Source organism: Sebastes umbrosus, chromosome 14 (genome assembly GCF_015220745.1).
Source record: "Sebastes umbrosus isolate fSebUmb1 chromosome 14, fSebUmb1.pri, whole genome shotgun sequence".
Lineage (NCBI taxonomy): Eukaryota > Metazoa > Chordata > Actinopteri > Perciformes > Sebastidae > Sebastes > Sebastes umbrosus.
In genome coordinates this window covers 28,728,597-28,749,945 of record NC_051282.1, presented here as the reverse complement: position 1 = coordinate 28,749,945, position 21,349 = coordinate 28,728,597, and the positions used below count along the sequence as shown (strand labels likewise).

General features: G+C 41.1%; 4 protein-coding genes across 4 annotated transcripts; all 4 read left to right on the top strand.

Annotated features, from left to right (window-relative positions):
- The first annotated feature begins 2,044 nt into the window (after positions 1-2,044).
- noxo1a (NADPH oxidase organizer 1a) lies at positions 2,045-5,928 on the top strand. The gene is made up of 8 exons (XM_037793605.1): positions 2,045-2,214; positions 2,314-2,394; positions 2,486-2,549; positions 2,638-2,821; positions 3,455-3,642; positions 3,740-3,862; positions 4,209-4,326; positions 4,458-5,928. Exons 1-8 carry the CDS (start codon positions 2,149-2,151, stop codon positions 5,218-5,220), a joined length of 1,587 nt encoding a protein of 528 aa, XP_037649533.1. The 5' UTR covers positions 2,045-2,148; the 3' UTR covers positions 5,221-5,928.
- Positions 5,929-7,899: 1,971 nt separating this feature from the next.
- On the top strand, positions 7,900-12,156 carry LOC119502549 (NADPH oxidase organizer 1-like). Its single transcript, XM_037793606.1, has 8 exons — positions 7,900-8,032; positions 8,120-8,200; positions 8,290-8,353; positions 8,442-8,625; positions 9,727-9,914; positions 10,018-10,137; positions 10,532-10,649; positions 10,795-12,156. The coding sequence occupies exons 1-8, from the start codon at positions 7,967-7,969 to the stop codon at positions 11,525-11,527; spliced, it is 1,554 nt and encodes a 517-aa protein (XP_037649534.1). The 5' UTR covers positions 7,900-7,966; the 3' UTR covers positions 11,528-12,156.
- A 3,083-nt stretch (positions 12,157-15,239) lies between these two features.
- LOC119501344 (NADPH oxidase organizer 1-like) lies at positions 15,240-17,364 on the top strand. The gene is made up of 6 exons (XM_037791656.1): positions 15,240-15,419; positions 15,508-15,571; positions 15,658-15,841; positions 16,866-17,053; positions 17,150-17,272; positions 17,357-17,364. Exons 1-6 carry the CDS (start codon positions 15,345-15,347, stop codon positions 17,362-17,364), a joined length of 642 nt encoding a protein of 213 aa, XP_037647584.1. The 5' UTR covers positions 15,240-15,344.
- A 678-nt stretch (positions 17,365-18,042) lies between these two features.
- On the top strand, positions 18,043-19,877 carry LOC119501850. Its single transcript, XM_037792527.1, has 2 exons — positions 18,043-18,260; positions 18,406-19,877. Exons 1-2 carry the CDS (start codon positions 18,145-18,147, stop codon positions 19,181-19,183), a joined length of 894 nt encoding a protein of 297 aa, XP_037648455.1. The 5' UTR covers positions 18,043-18,144; the 3' UTR covers positions 19,184-19,877.
- Positions 19,878-21,349: the final 1,472 nt, after the last annotated feature.

The following is a 21,349-nucleotide window of genomic DNA, read 5'->3' as shown; positions in this document are numbered from 1 at the left end:
ATTAACCAAAAAATTGCTGCAACAACTTATTAGACATAATAGAGCATGAGGATGACCATCATATACTTCTATCATCATGTTCTACACTTTTACAATTCATTTTTGCATGTTTATTTCTGTTTTCATCATCTTGACACACATTGCTGAGCAAATGAATCTCCAGGTTTCCAGCTTTCAGATGATGTACACCACTTCTATGTGACATCTACTGTTGACCTGCTATCTCCCCCTAAAGACCCCCTCTACCCCCCTAAAAACGACAAAAAACGGTCAATTGTGGGTCTCAGAGGGTTAAAATATGCTTTTAGTATTAAAACAGGGTTTGGTATTCTTTACAGACCAAAGGTATTTTACACTAACAACTTAATTTAACTGAGGAATGTACAGACTAAATTAGTTTTTGGCAGTTTAGCGCGGCTGAGGGATGATTAACCACTAAAGTGGCTTCAAGTGGTACATTTAAAAAATGAGTCAACGATCGGTAAATGCTGCTCGTGCATGGCGTACGTGCTGCTCGTGCATGGTGTACGTGCTGCAGCGAACAAAGAGAGGAGGAAATTACACAAAAGGAAAGAATGTGAAAAATAACACGAGCAACAACTTCCTCATCTGGTCTTAACAATGCTGGCTGCAACACTCCCTCTCAGAAGTAGTGACACTGGTTACACAACGACAAGTTTTATTAAATAATCATTTGCATAATAGACCTAAATTATACAGTACACAGTAATACATGTAAGAAAAGGAGATGCAGATAAGGAAAACACATGCAAACATTAATCTACGTGGTGTGACTATTGAGGGCATTTTTTTCCCTCCAAGAGCATCATTGGTTGTGGGGGGTTATTTTTCTTTTTCTTCATAGAATATTATTAATTTACCACTTTTTCTTTTGTCTCATTTGAGTCTTTATTTTCCATTGTGTATTACTAAATGTTGTTTTACATCTGATGTAAAGCACCATTTAACTGACTTTGTGTTTTGAAGGTAGAAATATCTTCCCACCGTGACACAAAATGAAACAGAAACTTATTGTTTTTCTTTCTTTTCGTATTGTTCAACTTTAAGATGACCTTTTCTTCTGAAGTGTGTCGATACCATACAGCTTAGTAATGTGGATTTTAAACTACATTAAAAAACAACTTAATATTTCTTTTGAATTCATGCATATTAGATGCTAAGAGTCAAAGCTAACAAACCTTGCTCGCTGCCATTTATCTGCAAAATTAGAAAAAAATTTAATTTCTGCAACACGTTAAACATTAGAATTGCAATATCTGTCATAAAACACAACATATTTTATATATTGTTGTGTGGCTACAGTCTATTTTTTCAGGGTGTAAATACAATTATGAAATCCTCTATTTTTAAACAATGCCTTTATCTCAATATTTACAATTGATTTAATATATATTATAAAATATTAGTTTATTTATTATAAATAAATAAATAATAATAATAATAATACAAAATAAATGCATTATTTGATATTAATAAAATTAGAATATATATATATATATATATATATATATATATATGATGCACAAAGCTTGCTGAAAATTAAATTAAATGTCTTAAGAATGTGATTGAAATGTAAAAAAAAGCAAAATGTATAAAATGAACATAATTGTATAAGAACATTTAGTATAAGAACAAGTGATGAAAACTGTAAAAAAAATTAACAGATTAAAATCTTAACCACTATATGTAGTTTTGTGTACCTGTTTATATGTATTACATATTTTTTTTTAATTTGGGAGAGTCAAGGGTGTTGCTTTGGGGATTTACTGACAGGTGTTATAACTGGACAAATGCCAAGGACAGGACATTGTGGAGGAAACGGAGAAGAATTCTGTACATTGCACAATGTCTTACACAACGACTGGCAAGAAGAAATACTTTCCGAATGGAACCGTGCAGCGACCTATTTAGACTATTAGAGGCTGGACTTTCCTGTACTTGTTTTTCCGTCCTGCCAGTGACGAGAAGCATGTGAGGCATGCCACACCTGCACAGGTGGAAGGGATATAAATACACCTGCTCAGCATCTGTGCAGTGTCAGTCCAGAAGCTTCCAGCGCAGAGCACAACCAGTATTATTAACTATTATTAACTATTATTCAACCAACTTTGTCTCTGTCGGTTCGTCATGGACACCCAAAGGTATCCTATCAGCGTGGGTTTGATCGGAGTGATGCAGAAGGAGAAGAACAAAGTAAGCGCACATGGAGCTCTGATTTTTATTTAAAAAAATATATATGCACTTTTTTTTTACAGAGTGACTAAAATCTGCATTTTCCTTTGTTTTTTCCAGCTGTACATGGCCTCCGTGCTTTGGTCAGACCAGAATGAGATTGTAGTTTACAGGTCTTTAAAGGATTTCAAGAAAATGCATGTAAGTATTTAAATGATCTTTCTGTATTGCACATGTGCAGGTTGTGTGTTTTTTGGGGGTTTATTAATAACAGCTCTGTTACCAATTTCAGAAACAAGTGAAGAAAGCATTCCCAGGCTCGAAAAAGTCAGACAGGATCATCCCCAAATTTCAAGGTAATTTACAGCTGCAGTTTTAAGTGAGTCACAATGTGCATACAATGTGTTTGGTGTTCTGACTTCATGCAAACCTGTGCACTTTTAGACAAAAAGGTGAACATGAGCAGCCAGAAGAAGGGTCCGACCAAGTCACTAGAGCTCCTCAAGTTCTTGCAGAAATACTGTAATGAACTCCTGAGCTGCGACCCGAGGGTCACTCAGCATGCAGACGTCATCCAGTTCTTCCACCCCAACGACCAAGACCTGCAGCCGGACTTTGCCAAGAACAGGTAGGCTGGACATATTTATAGAGCATTAAAATAGCATCATTTATGTGTTGGGATGTCATTAGACCTTTTGGGGCCCCTGAGCTCCAGAGCAAACACTCCAGCAGCGATAATTTGAGATTGTCATTATGGGTGTAAGAAAATATCAGAAAAATTGCAATATTATATTTCTCAAAAACACTATTGATTTTTAATTAATAGTTTACATGCAAAGATTAACTCAGTCAATACTTTATTTCATTTGCAAAGAGATGTGTTCTCTCAAAGTAGTGCTATGATGTTGGATGTTGCAGAGACTGTGAGTCATGCAAATGCAGATCTGATTGTTCTGATTGCATAAAAAAGTAAAATGTACAATATCACTGTAGTTATTAGCATAACAAGTTAGAAGAATGTAAAGGAATTGTAGAAATAGACAATTTGAGTTTCTCAGCAAGCATGTGGATAATGTTAAATGCTGAGATATCTGCACCAGGAGCCTTTAAAACTCAACCTGGTAGACTTGTCTGCATTCCTGCACAACAACTGCAACTTGAATGAGGTGGAGAAAATAGGCGTGCATTGTGCACGAGCTGTGAGAGTGTTTTTACTGGAAGCAAATTAATCTCCTAATTATCCTGCGTCTCTCCTCCTCAGCATCATGATCATGCCACCAGACAATGAAGTCAAGAATGCAGTACAGGGCGGCGGCGTCAACGTAACACAGCCATTCGTCACCGAGACGTACAGATGCGTGGCAACGTACGACACCAAAGACACCAAGAACAAACCCTTCAAAGTGGCGGTGGATGAAAAAGTAGACGTGCTCATCAAAGACAAAGCCGGTAAGCGAGCTTCAGTGTTCAGTGTCCTCTTAGTCGTTGACTTCATCAACTTAGAGCATACAGATGAATGTTAAATATGTGGTTCGTGCTGTTTCAGGGTGGTGGCTTGTGGAGAATGAAGACAAAAGGATGGCCTGGTTCCCCGCACCCTACCTGGAGAAGGTAGATGATGATGATGATGATGAGGATGAAGACGACATAGATGGGGCTTCTGAAAGAGGTACGTGCACAGCTTCAGTTGTACCCAATCTCAAGATATTATAACACTTGGCTTATTTACATACATAGCGCATAGTTTTTAATTTCAGTGGCGGACTCAGGGTGTCTGTGGGGCAGGGGCAAAACATTTTAAGGCCACCCCAGAGGGAACATTATCATGTTTTCTCTACCATAGGCACATCCTAGAGGGCACGTTATCATGTTTTCTCCACAAGAGGGCACCCTAGATGACATGATATCATGTTATATCTACCATAGGGGCATCCAAGAGAGCACTTTTGCTGCATGTTTTCTGGGGTCGGTCGCTGAGTTCACCAGTGAATTAAAGTAATTTCTTTCACTCTCAGGAATGCTGTACATTGCAGTCAAGAGCTACAAGGCAACCAAAGATGACGAGATAAGCGTGGCCATCGGTACAGTGGTGGAGGTCCTGCAGAAGTCGGACAACGGCTGGTGGCTCATCAGGTATTTTTTTCAAACATCATACCACTGTCATTATAGATTGTTTTACCAAGACAAGCTAACCATAACGAAATTCTCAAAGCTTTAAACTCATCCAGATTTTAACCCTACATTCTTGTCTTTTTTTTTAACAGATACAGTGGTAAAGCAGGTTACATCCCTACCATGTACCTGCAGCCCTACAACAACCCTCATATGCTCAAGCCAGTCCACAATGAGTATCATCGCGCCTCCTCCCCAAGCCAATTTCTCTCCCCAATCCTGCAGTCCAACAACAAGCTCAGCCTCTCACACGGAAACCTGCTGGAAATTCCACCCGTCAGATCTTCCACACCCAGCCAGCAAAAACCATACATAAAGCCCAGATCACGCTCTTTTGACATAAATTCTGAACAACTTCCTGGTCGGCCTGCATCAAGCCACGCTGACAAGCCTGCTAGCGTTTCCCCCTTACCTAGGACTGGAAAGCTCACCCCTCCACCCACAATCATGGTGGAGACTTACGGAGAAGATAGGGAGCGTGCGATGAGCCAGAGAGCAAATAGCGACGCAAGCATTATAAGTGACAGCGGCGACAGCAGCGACTTCAGCGATGACCTGAATTCTTCCTGGGCGAGCTCCTCGTCTTTCAACCTGACTCAAAGCTACAACGAGGAACAGATGCATCTCAGCCGTACGCCTCCCCCTACGCTGAACAACTACCTCAGCCCGACAAGCCCACAGGGGGAAATGAAGCCCAGTGTCTCTGATCCCAACCTCTACAAGGGCCCGACAACACCTAAGGTGCCACCCAGACCGCAGGCCCAGGAGATCCTCACCCGGTGTTCCAGCATCACCCGCAAGAACGCATCCAGAGGCCGCCTGTCACCCTCACAAACTGAGATAATGAGTCGATGAAGTTTATATTGATAATTTTTATTATTCAGGAACTTAATCTATTCTGTGGCCCAAAGATGGAGTTCTGCGAATTACATCTGCTTGTGAACTTGACTTAAAAATAAAACAGTTCACACCGTGTGTAAAGAGTTGCAGTGTAGTTTAACTATGACATAAGAGGTGATGCAGCAGATGCACTGAGGTGACCATGGGAAAATTCAATAGCTACTGAACTTTCTAATGAAGTTGTGTTGATAGAAATGTGTCTTGTTAATGGTGTTTGTAAATCTTTGAAGATAGATTGCCAAGAAGAATGCAGAAAATGTACAATGTACAAAGGCTTTCAGAAAAATAAGTAAATATATATGTATATATATAAATAAGATAATTAATCAGGAAACATTTAACATTCATAATGCACCTCTATACTGTCGGTTTTGAATGATCCTTTATTTTCCATATTGGAAATCCTTTTGTTGTGCCTTATATGCATTTTGACTTTGAGAGGGAGGTTGATTGGTTCTCGTGACGACGGTAAATGTCTGTGTGTGAGTGTGCGGGCTGTTCTGTTTCCTGCTAAAGCATGTTTACTGTAAACTCAACTTAAAGAATATGATGTGTGCTAATAACACTGCATATACACTACAGAGTCTGACCATGTAAATTACGGGTGTATTCACATGTTACTGATGAGCTTGTTACAAATAAAAACATTTTTGTGGAACTTGATGTCATCTTCAAATGTCTTGTCTTTGTCAGTGTGCCTGCTAGCAACAAGGTTGGAAGCCTGGTGCAAAGCACACTGACTATAATCCAACAGGCTTCTTATTAATAAGCAGGAAGGCAATCTCCAAAATGCTGCTAAAAAAAAGTGTCAACGAAGAAGGAAATATATTAAAAAGCCTTTATTGTAATGGCTAAATCATTAAAAAGCTCCTACTACTTCTACTTTTCAACGGAAGCTGCAAAACAGACATGGGAGTCTATACAGAGAGAAGAAATATATATATAAATATTTCGTATTCACAGAAAGCATGTAAAGTCTATATCCTCATTAAGACCAGGATACTTTAAGGCATCCAATTGATGGATCCAACAAGGCGTACCCCCACTCACTGCTTGACCCCTTCTTCAGTAGGGCCAAAGGTTTTACCCTTTTGGAACTAATTGAATTAATGAGCATTAACTAATTAACTAATGGGCACCAGGGACTTTTAACCCCCTTAAGGCACAACTAGATCACACTGTCAACCATCATACCAAATTTGAAGTTCCTTAGTGAAATTGTTTTCGTGTTCTACTCCAGAAACGAAATTGAAGTAGAAAAAAATAAAAAAAAATTTCAAAACTTTTGGGCACCCTAAACTTCTAACCCCCAAAAGACACAACTAGACCACACTGTCAACCATCATACCAAATTTGAAGTTCCTAAGTTAAATAGTTAACGAGTTCCACTCCGGAAACAAAAGAGTGACACGAACGGACGGAAGGACGCACTGACGGACACGGATACGTTGTCACGGGGGTATAAAAACTCTCCCTCTTGGAAGGTTTTAGTAGGGCTTCTTACCAATATATTTCTTCCTCCAACTCATTTTTTGGCCCTTTACATCTCTTGCAGCATTGCCAACACATGCAAAAAAAAACATCAAAATGTGCGTAATGATCGGGAATGCTGTGCTGTGATTTTTCTCTGAGATTCGCCCAGACATTTTCACGAAATTCGCAAAAAAAAAGTGCAAAAAAATGTCCCCATGGAAAACAAAATTGACATGAAGAGAGCTCAAAAACACTCCTCTGTGGGGCCATACCGATTTCCCATACTTTAATGTAGAAAAATGATTAAAACTTTCAACTGTTTGTTAGACTTAATACTTTATTGGGCCAAATGAGCATTTTGATAGCTTGAACGGTTTCCACGAAATCACAGTTTACGTTTTGTAAAATTTTCAGATAATATAATAAGTGTGTACGGGACGGACTGTTCAGAGCTAGTGTGGATGACATCACCGCTAGAGTGGAGAGGAATTTTCTCAACGAAATAGCTCCCATTCCCACAATTTCTTCACTCTTCATACATAATTTCACATAAAATGTAGGAAATCTTGTGCTGATCGCAGACACGTAACTATGGGATCAAACGGACTTATACATTTGGTTTGGGAAGCCTGAAAGTGACAGGAACTCCAAACAACTGCCCCATAAAACTTAATGTTAACTGAGATGAGAAATGTTTGATGGAGAGCAGACAGTTTTCTAACCTGCTCCCATGCTCTCAATTTTTACTTTTCACACATGAAAACCACATCACAGCGTTCGGATGATAATACTATTTTTTTTGCCTATTGGACTCACAGTTTTTGACTGAGAAGCAGGGCTTTGACAGGTAGTTTTTACTAAATCAACTCTCCAACCTGTCTTAACCCATGGATGTATAAAGAGAACTGGATACAGCGTCAGAGCCCGAGCGTTCCCAGGCCAGCTGAGATATATGATCTCTCCTGCGTGTTGTAGGAATACCCCGGGGCCTGGGTGGAAACGTGCTGCCTCCTAATTTATGAGGCTGGACTTTCCTGTTGTTCTTTTTTTTGATTGTTCTGCTAGTAATGAGGAGCATGTGATGCATGCCACACCTGCACAGGTGGAGGAGATATAAATACACCTGCCGAGCATCTGGACTGTCAGTCTGACTGAGAGGCTTCTGGTGCAGTTCACAACTTTATTCTTTATACTTTATCATTACCCACTTTGTCTCTGTCGGTTCGTCATGGACACCCAGAGGTATCCCATCAGCGTCGGTTTGATCGGAGTGATGCAGAAGGAGGAGAGCAAAGTAAGCGCATATGGAGCTCTGATTTTTATCAAACATCTACGCTTTTCTACAGTGTGACTAAAATCTGCATTTTCCTTTGTTTTCCAGATGTACATGGCCTCCGTGCTTTGGTCAGACCAGAATGAGATTATAGTTTACAGGTCTTTAAAGGATTTCAAGAAAATGCATGTAAGTATTTAAATTATCTTTCTGTGTTGCACATGTGCGTGTGTGTGTGTTTTTGGTTTTATTAATAACATCTTTGTTACCAATTTCAGAAACAAATGAAGAAAGCATTCCCAGGCTCGAAAAAGTCAGACAGGATCATCCCCAAATTTCAAGGTAATTTACAGCTGCAGTTTTAAGTGAGTCACAATGTGCATACAATGTGTTTGGTGTTCTGACTTCATGCAAACCTGTGTACTTTTAGACAAAAAGGTGAACATGAGCATCCAGAAGAAGGGTCCCAACAAGTCACTAGAGCGCCTCAAGTTCTTGCAGAAATACTGTAATGAACTCCTGAGCTGCGACCCGAGGGTCACTCAGCATGCAGACCTCTTCCAGTTCTTCCACCCCAACGACCAGGACCTGCAGCCGGAGTTCGCCAAGAACGGGTAGGCTGGGCATATTTATAGAAATTAAAATTGCATCATTTTTGTGTAGGGATGTCTTTAGACTTTTGGGCCCCTGGGCTCCAGTGCAGACACTCAAAAGACTGCGAGCAGCGACATTTTAGATTGTTAATAAGAAAATATCGAAAAAATCAAATATCGCAATATTATATTTCTCAAAAACATTATTGATTTTTAATTAATAGTTTGCATGCAAAAATTAATTCAGTCAATACTTTATTTCATTTGCAAAGAGATGCACCCTCTCAAAGTAGTGCTATGATGTTGGATGTTGCAGAGACTGTGATTCATGCAAATGCAGATCTGATTGTTCTGATTGCATAAAAAAGTAAACATTTTTAACTGAGATTTTATGCATATGATTGTGTGTTCTTTACACTATGACAGTTTTCCTAAAATGAGATTAAAACAATTGCAATATATCACTTTACTTACAGTATTGCAATATATTGCAATGTATTGCAATGTATTGAATCGTTACTCCTGTATCATGATACGTATCGTATCGTCAGATTCTTGCCAATACACAGCCCTAATTGTCATGGTGGCAATAACAGGGAAAATAAACAATGCCCAGGAAGAAAATACCCTGAGTCATCATTTAAAGCAGATTCTATAAAACGTGCATGAAAATCAGGAAATTGTTTAGTAGAAACTTGTCTTTAAAGTTTGCTATAAACCTAACCTTTATATTTTAAATTCAGGTGTGTTGTCATGCAGTGAGCTTTGCTGTAGGTTTTTAACCTTCAAAAAATGTCCAGACTAAATAACAGCTTTATCCCTAACCCTGGTAAAACAGGTTTATGTACAGGATTACTGTAGTTATTAGCATTACAAGTTAGAAGAATGTAAAAGAATTGCAAAAATAGACAATTTGAGTTTCTCAGCAAACGTGAATAATGTTAAATGCTGAGATATCTGCACCAGGAGCCTTTAAAACTCAACCCGGAAGACTTGTCTGCATTCCTGCACAACAACTGCAATTTGTGCAGAAATTAAGCGTGCATTGTGCACGAGCTGTAAAACGAGTGTTTTACTGGAAGCAAATTAATCTCCTAATTATCCTGCGTCTCTCCTCCTCAGCATCATGATCATGCCGTCAGACAATGAAATCGGGAATGCAGTAGAGGGCGGTGGCGGTAAAGTGATCCAGCCGTTCATCACAGAGACGTACAGATGCGTAGCAACGTACGACACCAAAGACACCAAGAACAAACCCTTCAAAGTGGCGGTGGATGAAAAAGTAGAAGTTCTCATCAAAGACAAAGCAGGTGAGCGAGCTTCAGTGTTATGTGGTTGGTTGTTGCTTAGTGGTTGAACTCGTCAACCCGAAACACACAGATGAATGTTAAATATGTTGTTGTGTTGTTTCAGGGTGGTGGCTTGTTGAGAATGAAGACAAAAGGATGGCCTGGTTCCCAGCACCCTACCTGGAGAAGCTACATGATGATGATGATGAGGATGAAGATGAAAAAGATGGGGCTTCTGAAAGAGGTACGTCCACAGTTTCAGTTGTACCCAATCTCAATGTATTATAACACTTGGTTTATTTGCATACATAGTGCATAGTTTTTAATTACCTCAGGGGGTTAATGTCCGTCAAGATGCTACGACATTATCTAGGAAAGCAGTGGGGGACTCAGGCTGTCTGAGGGGCAGGGGCGAAAACTTTTAAGGCCACCCTAAAAGGGCACATTATCATGTATTCTCTACTGGAAAGACACCCCAAAGGGCATGCTATCATGTTTTCTTTACTGGAAAGACACCCCAAAGGGCAACTATCATGTTTTATCTACCATAGGGGCATCCGAGAGAGCACTTAAATATGGGGATATGAGGGGGGTCGCTGAGTCCACCAGTGTATTAAAGTCATTTCTTTCACTCTCAGGAATGCTGTACATTGCAGTCAAGAGTTACAAGGCCACCAAAGATGACGAGATAAGCGTGGCCATCGGTACAGTGGTGGAGGTCCTGCAGAAGTCGGACAACGGCTGGTGGCTCATCAGGTATTTAACACTTTGGCTGAACTTTTTAAACATCATACCACTGTCCTTATAGATTGTTTTACCAAGACAAGCTAACCATAACGAAATTCCCAAAGCTTTAAACTCATCCAGATTTTAAACCTACATTCTTGTCTTTTTTTAACAGATACAGTGGTAAAGCAGGTTACATCCCTACCATGTACCTGCAGCCCTACAACAACCCTCATATGCGCATGCCAGCCCACCATGACTATCGTCGTGCCTCCTCTCCAATCATTCCGTCCAACCAGCTCAGCCTCTCACATGGAAACCTGCTTCATCCTTCACCCGTCAGATCTTCCACACCCAGCCAGTACCAACCATACAGAAAGCCCAGATCATACTCTATTGACATCATGTCTGAACAACTTCCTGTTCGGCTGGCATCAAGCCACGCTGATAAGCCTGCTAGCATTCTCACCTCACGTACGACTGGAAAGCTCACCCCTCCGCCCACAAATATGGTGGAAATTTACAGAGAAGAGAGGAGGCGTGCCATGAGCCTGAGAGCAGATAGCGAGGAAAGCAATGTAAGTGACAGCAGCGGCAGCAGCGATGACCTGAATTCTTCCTGGGCGAGCTCCTCGTCCTTCAACCTGAGTCAAAGCTACAACGAGGAACAGATGCGTCTCAGCCGTACACCTCCCCCTACGCTGAACAACCACCTCAGCCCGACAAGCCCACAGGGGGAAATGATCCCCAGTGTGTCTGATCTCAACCTCAACAAGGGCCTGACAACACCTAAGGTGCCACCCAGACCGCATGCCCAGGAGATCCTCACCCGGTGTTCCAGCATCACCCGCAAGAACGCATCCAGAGGCCGCCTGTCACCCTCACAAACTGAGATAATCAGTCGATGAAGTTTATATTGATAATTTTTATTATTCAGGAACTTAATCTATTCTGTGGCCCAAAGATGGAGTTCTGCGAATTACAAGATGCATTGAGGTGACCATGTGAAAATTCAATACCTATGGAGTTGTGACTTTTTTTTTCTACTGAAGTTGTGTTGATAGAAATGTGTCTTGTTAATGGTGTTTGTAAATCTTTGAAGATAGATTGCCAAGAAGTATGCAGAAAATGTACAATGTACAAAGGCCTTCAGCAAAATCAGTAAATATATATGTATATATATATAAACAAGATGATTAATCAGGAAACACTTAAGAGTCATAATGCACGTCTATACTGTCGGTTTTGAATGATCCTTTATTTTCCATACTGGAAATCCTTTTATTGTGCCTTATATGCATTTTGACTTTGAGAGGGAGGTTGATTGGTTCTCGTGACGGCAATAAATGTCTGTGTGTGAGTGTGCGGGCTGTTCTGTTTCCTGCTAAAGCATGTTTACTGTAAACTCAACTTAAAGAATATGATGTGTGCTAATAACACTGAATATACACTACAGAGTCTGACCATGTAAATTATGGGTGTATTCACATGTTACTGATGAGCTTGTTACAAATAAAAATATTTTTGTGGAACTTGATGTCATCTTCAAATGTCTTGTTTTTGTCAGTGTGCCTGCCAGCAACAAGGTTGGAAGCCTGGTGCAAAGCACACTGACTATAATCCAACAGGCTTCTTACTAATAAGCAGGAAGGCAATCTCCAAAATGCTAAAAAAAGAAAAGTGTCAACGAAGAAGGAAATATATTAAAAAGCCTTTATTGTAGTGGCTAAATCATTAAAAAGCTCCTACTACGCCTACTTTTCAACGGAGAGTGCAAAACAAACATGGGAGTCTATACAGAGAGAGGAAAAATATATATAAATATTTCTTATTCACAGAAAGCATGTAAAGTCTATATCCTCATCAAGACCAGGATACTTTAAGGGCGCTTTCACATTAGGTACGATTGATCCGTACCGTGCCCGAGTATGATTGCCAAACCTCGCCGCTCAGCTTTCACATTAGTAAAGTTGTTTCGTAGCCGAGTACACTTGCGTCATCATCCATGTGTATTTGTTTATGTTGAGATCAGCTGTTCTAGTGGTGGAGCATCTTAAAACACTTGAGCAGCTGTGTGACTCTCGTTCTTAGGAGGTAGACCCTTCAATTAGTTAAAATAACAAACATCGCCCTACTCCATCGCCTACTATTGTTTATATTTTAAGGAACCTCTCGCCTGCCTTCCTACTTAATCCCTCATGGCCGTACAGTTTAGAGGATGAGATCGGTGCATGCTGCGCTCAGATACAGACATAGATATGAAACAGTTTTATATGTATACAGATTTCAGAGCAGACCGGCGGCGTTGAAAAAAGTCTGCCCTTTCAAAACTACTCACTAACTGCTAATGTTACTCACGTTGCTCACGTTAAATAGCGGTCCACTTCCGTGTTTCGGTATGGTTGGCTTTCACACCTGATGCGAACCGTACCCGAGTCCTCATGAACTGTACTCCAGACCACCTTTTCAAGTGGACTCCAGCACAGATCGGCAAACCGTGCCCGAGTACGGTATGGAGCGTTCACACTAATCAAACGAACTGGACTTTGGGGACAAGTGTACTCGGATCCGGGACCGGGTCCCTAATGTGAAAGCACCCTCAGGCATCCAATCGATGGATCCAACAAGGGAAAAGTGAGCATGGCTCACAAACGCCTGCTCACTGCTTGACCCTACTAAAGTAGGGCCAAAGGTTTTACCCTTTTGGAAGTAATGGAATTAATAGGCATTAACTAATTAACTAATGGGCACCCTGGACTTCTAGACTTTTTTTTTAGACTTTAGACTTTATTGTCCCACAGGGGGAAATTTGTTTCCACAGCACTGCACTTGTCAGACACCAACACACACAACAGCACACAATAACATAGTTACAGTAACAGCGACAATAACAGAAAATGACGGAGAGCAGTACACACACAGGCCTATTCAGTGACGCCTGTTGTTTAAGGCGGCTATGACTGCCTCACGGCTTTTCCCAAAGCGAGACTTTTTGCACCTCAGTGTTCTGTACCGATGCAAAGGAGCGGGGCATTATGGTAAAGTGGTGATTGAGTGGGTGTGTGATGTCCCGTGCTATTGAGATTGCAATGCGTGCAATGGCTTTGTTGTTTAGCTCTGTGAGGTTGGGTGTGGGGAGACCAATTATCCTGGCAGCAGTGTAGGTTATGGGTGTGAGTTTTGCCCAGTTCGTGACAGATAATATGTTAAAAAAGCAGGTGGAACAGTAACAGTAATGACTGATTGTCATTGGAGTGTTGGTCAAACCTGAGTTTATTGTCCAGAGTCATTCCAAGGTATTTGTAGTTATCAACTACGTCAATTGTTTGGGCGTTGATGATAATGGGGTGCTGAGGGGAGGTGGGATCGATTTGTATTTCCTTTGTTTTGCTGACGTTGATGTGAAAATGATTGTCCTCACACCACTGGATGAAGTGAGCAACTGTGTTGTTATAGTCCAGGGCAGTGTTGTGGTCTGTAAGTATGACAAGAATGGCTGTGTCGTGTGAGTATTTGAGGTAGGTAGTATTGGGCGACGGACTGGTGCAATCATTGGTGTAAAACGCATACAGGAATGGGCTCAACCCACATCCCTGCGGTGCTCCAGTGTTGGTGGTGAGTGCAGGTGATGTGGTCGTGCCCACACGCACAGCTTGCAGTCTGTCACTGAGGAAGATGTGTATGAGATAGATTAGACGGGGGTGAGTGTTGAGATGGTGTAGTTTCCGGATCATCAGATGCCTTTGGATGGTATTGAAAGCGGAGCGGAACTCCACAAAGAGTATCCTGGCGAAGTTACCATGGAAATCCAGGTGCTGGAGGAGGTGTAGCAGGCAGGCAACACAGTGTCCTCCGTGCCCCTCTTAGTCTTATAGGCTAATTGGAGGGGATCCAGTTGTGGGGAGACAACTGGCAGGATTGTGTTTAGCAGCAGCTTCTACAGGCACTTCATTATTATGAATGTGAGAGCAATGGGGCGGTAGTGGTTGAGTTCTGTGGGCCAGGGTTTTTGGGTACGAGGATTATGGTAGCAGTTGTCCAGAGGGTGGGTACTGTGGCAGTATGGTAGGATTCACAGAAGTGTGAGTGGAGGACTGGTGAGAGTTCTAACCCCCAAAAGGCACGTCTAGACTACACTGTCAACCATCATACAAAATTTGAAGTTCCTAAGTGAAATAGTTTCCGAGTTCTGCTCCGGAAACTAAAGTGTGACACGCGAACGGACGGAAGGACACACGGAGCGCTATATACCCCTGACTATGTTGTCACGGGGGTGTATAATCTCTCCAGCGTGTTCTGGTACTACCCCGGGGACTTGGTGGAAATGTGCTGCCTACGTGCATCTTAATTTATAAGGCTGGACTTCCCTGTAGTTGTTTTGTTTTGATTGTCCTGCTAGTTACGAGGAGCATGTGACGCATGCCATACCTGCACAGGTGGAGGAGATATAATTACACCTGTTGAGCATCTGGGCTGTGTCAGTCTGACTGAGAGGCTTCTGGAGCAGGTCACAACTTTATTCTTTATACTGTATTAATACCCACTTTGTCTCTGTCGGTCCGTCATGGACACAAAGCGGTATCCCATCAGCGTCGGTTTAATCGGAGTGATGCAGAAGGAGGAGAGCAAAGTAAGCACATATGGAGCTCTGATTTTTATTAAACATCTGCGCTTTTCTACAGTGTGACTAAAATCTGCATTTTCCTTTGTTTTTTCCAGTTGTACATGGCCTCCGTGCTTTGGTCAGACCAGAATGAGATTATAGTTTACAGGTCTTTAAAGGATTTCGAGAAAATGCATGTAAGTATTTAAATGATCTTTCTGTGTTGCACATGTGCAGGTGTGTTTTTTGGGGGGTTATTAATAACAGCTCTGTTACCAATTTCAGAAACGATTGAAGAAAGCATTCCCAGGCTCGAAAAAATCCGACAGGATCATCCCCAAATTTCAAGGTAATTTACAGCTGCAGTTTAAGTCACAATGTGCAATGTGTACAATGTGTTTGGATTCTGACTTCATGCGTCCTGTGCGCTTTTAGAAAAAATGGTGAAACTGTGCTGCCCGAAGAAGGGTCCCCTCAAGTCAGTAAAGTGCCTCAAGTTCTTGCAGAAATACTGTAATGAGCTCCTGAGCTGCGACCCGAGGGTCTCTCAGCATGCAGACCTCTTCCAGTTCCTCCACCCCAACGACCAAGACCTGGAGCCGGAGTTCACCAAGAACAGGTAGGCTGGACATATTTATAGAAATTAAAATATCATAATTTTGTGTAGGGATATCTTTAGACTTTTTGGGGCCCCTGAGCTCCAGTGCAGACACTCAAAAGACTGCGAGCAGCGACTTTTTAGATTGTCATTATGAGTGTAAGAAAATATCAGAAAAATCGAATATCGCATTATTATATTTCTCTAAAACACTATTGATTTTTAATTAATAGTTTGCATGCAAAGATTAACTCAGTCAATACTTTATTTCATTTACAAAGAGATGCACCCTCTCAAAGTAGTGCTATGATGTTGGATGTTGCAGAGACTGGGATTCATGCAAATGCAGATCTGATTGTATACAAAAGTAAACTCAGATTTTATGCATAAGGTGATGTTTTCTTTATACTATGATAGTTTTCCTAAAATTATATTTAAAAAAAAAACAATGTATCGCCTTACTTACAGTATTGTAATATATTGCAATGTATTGAATCGTTACCCCTGTATCATGATACGTATTGTATCGCCAGATTCGTGCCAATACACAACCCGAATTGTCATGGTGGCAAAAACTGGGAAAATAAATAATGTCCAGAAATTAAATACCCTGAATGACCATTTAAAGCAGATTCTATCAAACGTGCATGAAAATAAGGAAATTGTTTAATGGAAACTTGTGTCCAGACTTGACAAAAAGTCTTCTTAAATTACAATTTCACTCCCTACTAAATAATAACAGCTTTATTCGTAACCCTGGTAAAAAGGTTTATGTACAGGATTACTGTAGTTATTAGCATAACACATTAAAAGAATATAAAAGAATTGTAAAAATATGCAATTTGGCCTTTTCAGCAAGCATGTGGACTTGGATAATGTTAAATGCTGAGATATCTGCACTAGGAGCCTTTAAAACTCAACCTGGTAAACAACAACTGCAACTTTAAATTAGGTTCAGAAATTAGGCGTAGGTGTGGCACAAGCTCCTCTGTGTTTTGCTGGAGGCAAAGTAAGCTTCTAATTAACCTGCGGCTCTCCTCCTCAGCATCATGATCATGCCGACAGACAATGAAATCAGGAATGCAGTACAGGGAGGTGGCGGTATAGTGACCCAGCCCTTCGTCACGGAGACGTACAGATGCGTGGCCCTGTACGAAACCAAGGACACCAAGAATAAACCGTTCAAAGTGGCGTTGGACGAAAAAGTAGAAGTTCTCATCAAAGACAAAGCAGGTGAGCGAGCTTGAGTGTTCAGTGTCCTCTTAGTGGTTGACATCATCGACCCGGAACACACTGATTAATGTTAAATATGTGGTTGTGCTGTTTCAGGGTGGTGGCTCGTGGAGAATGAAGACAAAAGGATAGCCTGGTTCCCTGCCCCCTATCTGGAGAAACTACATGAGGATGATGATGAGGAGGATGAAGATGAAAAAGATGGGGCTTCTGAAAGAGGTATGTGCAAAGTTTCAGTTGTACAATCTCAAGATATTATAACACTTGTTTACATACATAGTGCATAGTTTTTAATTACCTCAGGGGGTTAATGTCCGTCAAGATGCTACGACATTATCTATGAAAGCAGTGGGGGACTCGGGCTGTCTGAGGGGCAGGGGCAAAAAATGTTAAGGCCACCCTAAAGGCACATTATCATGTTTTCTCTACTGGGAGGGTACCCTAGAGGGCACGGTATCATGTTTTCTCTATTGAAAGGCCACCCTAGAGGGCACGGTATCATGTTTTCTCTATTGGAAGGGAACCCTAGAGGGCACGGTATCATGTTTTCTCTATTGAAAGGCCACCCTAGAGGGCACGGTATCATGTTTTCTCTGCTGAAAGGCCACTTTAGAGGGCATGGTATCATGTTTTCTCTACTGGAAGGCCACCCTAGAGGGCACTGTATCATGTTTTCTCTATTGGAAGGTCACCCTAGAGGGCACGTTATCATGTTTTCTCTATTGGAAGGCATCCCTAGAGGGCACGTTATAATGTTTTCTCTATTGAAAGGCCACCTTAGAGGGCACGGTATCATGTTTTCTCTGCTGAAAGGCCACTTTAGAGGGCATGGTTTCATATGTCTCTACTGAAAGGCCACTTTAGAGGGCATGGTATCATGTTTTCTCTATTGGAAGGCCACCCTAGAGGGAACGGTATAATTTTTTCTCAACTGGAAGGACACCCTAGAGGGCACAGTATCATGTTTTCTCTACCATAGGGCCATCCAAGAGGGCACTTTTGCTGTGTTTTTTTTCTTCAAATATGGGGGTACTGAGGGGGGCGGTCGCTGAGTTCACCAGTGTATTAAAGTAATTTTTTTACCCTCAGGAATGCTGTACATTGCAGTCAAGAGCTACAAGGCAACCAAAGATGACGAGATAAGCGTCGCCATCGGTGCAGTGGTGGAGGTCCTGCAGAAGTCAGACAACGGCTGGTGGCTCATCAGGTATTTAACACTTTGGCTGAACTTTTTAAACGTCATACCACTGTCATTATAGATTGTTTTACCAAGACAAGCTAACCATAACGAAATTCTCAAAGCTTTAAACTCATCCAGATTTCAACCCTACATTCTTGTCTTTTTTTAACAGATACAGTGGTAAAGCAGGTTACATCCCTACCATGTACCTGAAGGCCTACAGCTACCCTCATATGCGCATGCCAACCCACCATGACTATCGTCACGCCTCCTCCCCAATCCAATTGCCCTCCCCAATCCTGCAGTCCGACCAGCTCAGCCTCTCACATGGAAACCTGCTGCATCCTTCACCCGTCAGATCTTCCACACCCAGCCAGCACCAACCATACAGAAAGCCCAGACCACACTCTATTGGCATCATGTCTGAACAACTTCCTGTTCGGCCTGCATCAAGCCACGCTGACAAGCCTGCTAGCGTTCCCACCTCACGTACGACTGGAAAGCTCACCCCTCCGCCCACAAACATGTTGGAGATTTACAGAGAAGAGAGGAGGCGTGCCATGAGCCCGGGAGCAGATAGCGAGGGAAGCAATATAAGCTACAGTGGCGACAGCAGCGACTTCAGCGACTTCAGCGACAGCAGCGATGAGCTGAATTCTTCCTGGGCGACCTCCTCGTCTTTCAACCTGAGCTACAGCTACAACGAGGAACAGATGCGTCTTAGCCGTATGCCTCCCCCTATGCTGAATAACCACCTCAGCCCGACAAGCCCACAGGGGGAAATGATCCCCAGTGTCTCTGATCTCAACCTCTACAAGAGCCGGACAGCACCTAAGGTGCCACCCAGACCGCAGGCCCAGGAGATCTACACCCGGTGTTCCAGCATCACCCGCAAGAACGCATTCAGAGGCCACCTGCCACCCACACAAACTGAGATAATCAGTCGATGAATTTGGATGGAGTTCTGCTAATTACATCTGCTTGTGAACTTGACTTAAAAATAAAACATGTTCACATCATGTGTGAAGAGTTGCAGAGTAGTTTGACTATGACATAACACCAGATGACATTGATGCATTGAGGTGACCATGGGAAAATTCAATAGCTATGGATTTGTGACTTTTTTTTTCTACTGAAGTTGTGTTGATAGAAATGTGTCTTGTTAATGTTGTTTGTAAATCTTTGAAGATAGATTGCCAAGAAGAATGCAGAAAATGTACAATGTACAAAGGCTTTCAGCAAAATCAGTAAATATATATGTATGTATATATATATATATATATAAACAAGATGATTAATCAGGAAACACTAAACATTCATAATGCACGTCTATACTATCGGTTTTGAAAGATAATTTATTTTCCATATTGGAAATCCTTTTATTGTGCCTTATATGCATTTTGACTTTGAGAGGCAGGTTGATTGGTTCTCGTGACGGCAGCAAATGTCTGTGTGTGAGTGTGCTGTTCTGTTTCCTGCTAAAGCATGTCTACTGTAAACTCAACTTAAAGAATATGATGTGTGCTAATAACACTGAATATACACTACAGAGTCTGGCCATGTAAATTATGGGTGTATTCACATGTTACTGATGAGCTTGGTAGAAATAAAAATATTTTTGGAGAACTTGATGTCATCTTCAAATGTCTTGTTTTTGTCAGTGTGCCTGCTAACAACAAGGTTGGAAGCCTGGTGCAAAGCACACTGACTAATAAGCAGGAAGGCAATCCATGTACTCCAAAATGCAATCAATCAATTAAATCTTCATAACGTGACGCACCCGAGCTTTACTGAGCTATGTTCCTAAAAGGGACACTATATTTTCACTGAGCAATTAAGTTTTAAGGACGTCACTCAGCATGTGAATGGCTACTTGGCGAATTTATAAACAATAACTTGCATCATCATATAAAAATGAAACTCCTGAGGGTACTAAGAGAGAGACTTAATTGTTCTCGTGACTGCAGCAAAAGTAAATGTTTGAGTAAGAAGGCTGTTCTATTTCCTGCAAAAGCATGTTTACTGCAAACTCAACTTAAAGACATGCTTTTGCAGGAAATCTTTAAGTTGAGTTTACTGCAAACTCAACTTAAAGACAGTCACATACCGTAGGACAAAGAACAGCAGCACATTCTTACAAATGAGAAGCTTGGACTTAGAAATGTTTGGAATTTATGCTGAAAAACAAACAAAAAAAACCCAACTTATTCATTATGAAAATAGTTGCTGATTAATTTTGTTACTGGATTCCACAAGAGGCATCTATCAACTTACCCAGATTAAAGTAGATGAATGGTTAAAAAATATTGTCTTATAATATCCTTATACATTATCCCAACTCCTGTTAGTAACTGCATGGCAGTATTATTTAGATCCTGTACAGTTTTGATTCATGTGCCAGAACTCTATAATAAACTCTCATTTTTGTACAACCCCATCATTAACTGGTTTGTTTTATTGATAAAGTTATGAATTCTTCATAACTGCCCCACCCGAGCTTTACTACGCTATGTTCCAGTAGAACTCCAAACCTCAACATACCTATCAGGGACACTATGTTTTCACTGAGCAATTAAGTTTTAAGGAGGTTACTCAGCATGTGCCTGGTTACGTGGCCAATTTATAAACAATAAGTGGCATCATTACATAAAAATGAAACTCCTGAATGCACTGAGAGAGTGACTGAATTACTCTCGTGACTGCAGCAAAAGTAAATGTTTGAGTAAGAAGGCTGTTCTATTTCCTGCTAAAGCATGTTTACTGCAAACTCAACTTAAAGAAAGTCACATACCGTAGGACAAAGAACGGCAGCACATTCTTACAAGTGAGATACTGGGACTTAGAAATGTTTGGCATTTATGCTAAAAAACAAACAAAGCTGTATTCATTATGAAAGTAGTTGCTGATTAATTTTGTTGCTGGACTCCACAACAAGCATCAATCAACTTGCCCAGTTAAATGCAGATTAATGGTTAAAACCAGAAAAAATATTGTCTTATAATATCCTTTATATACTGTACATTATCCCATCTATGTTAGTAGCTGCATGGCAGTGTTTTTTCGATCCTGTAAAGTTTTCGTCATGTGCCAAAAAGTCTGTAATCAACTCTTATTTT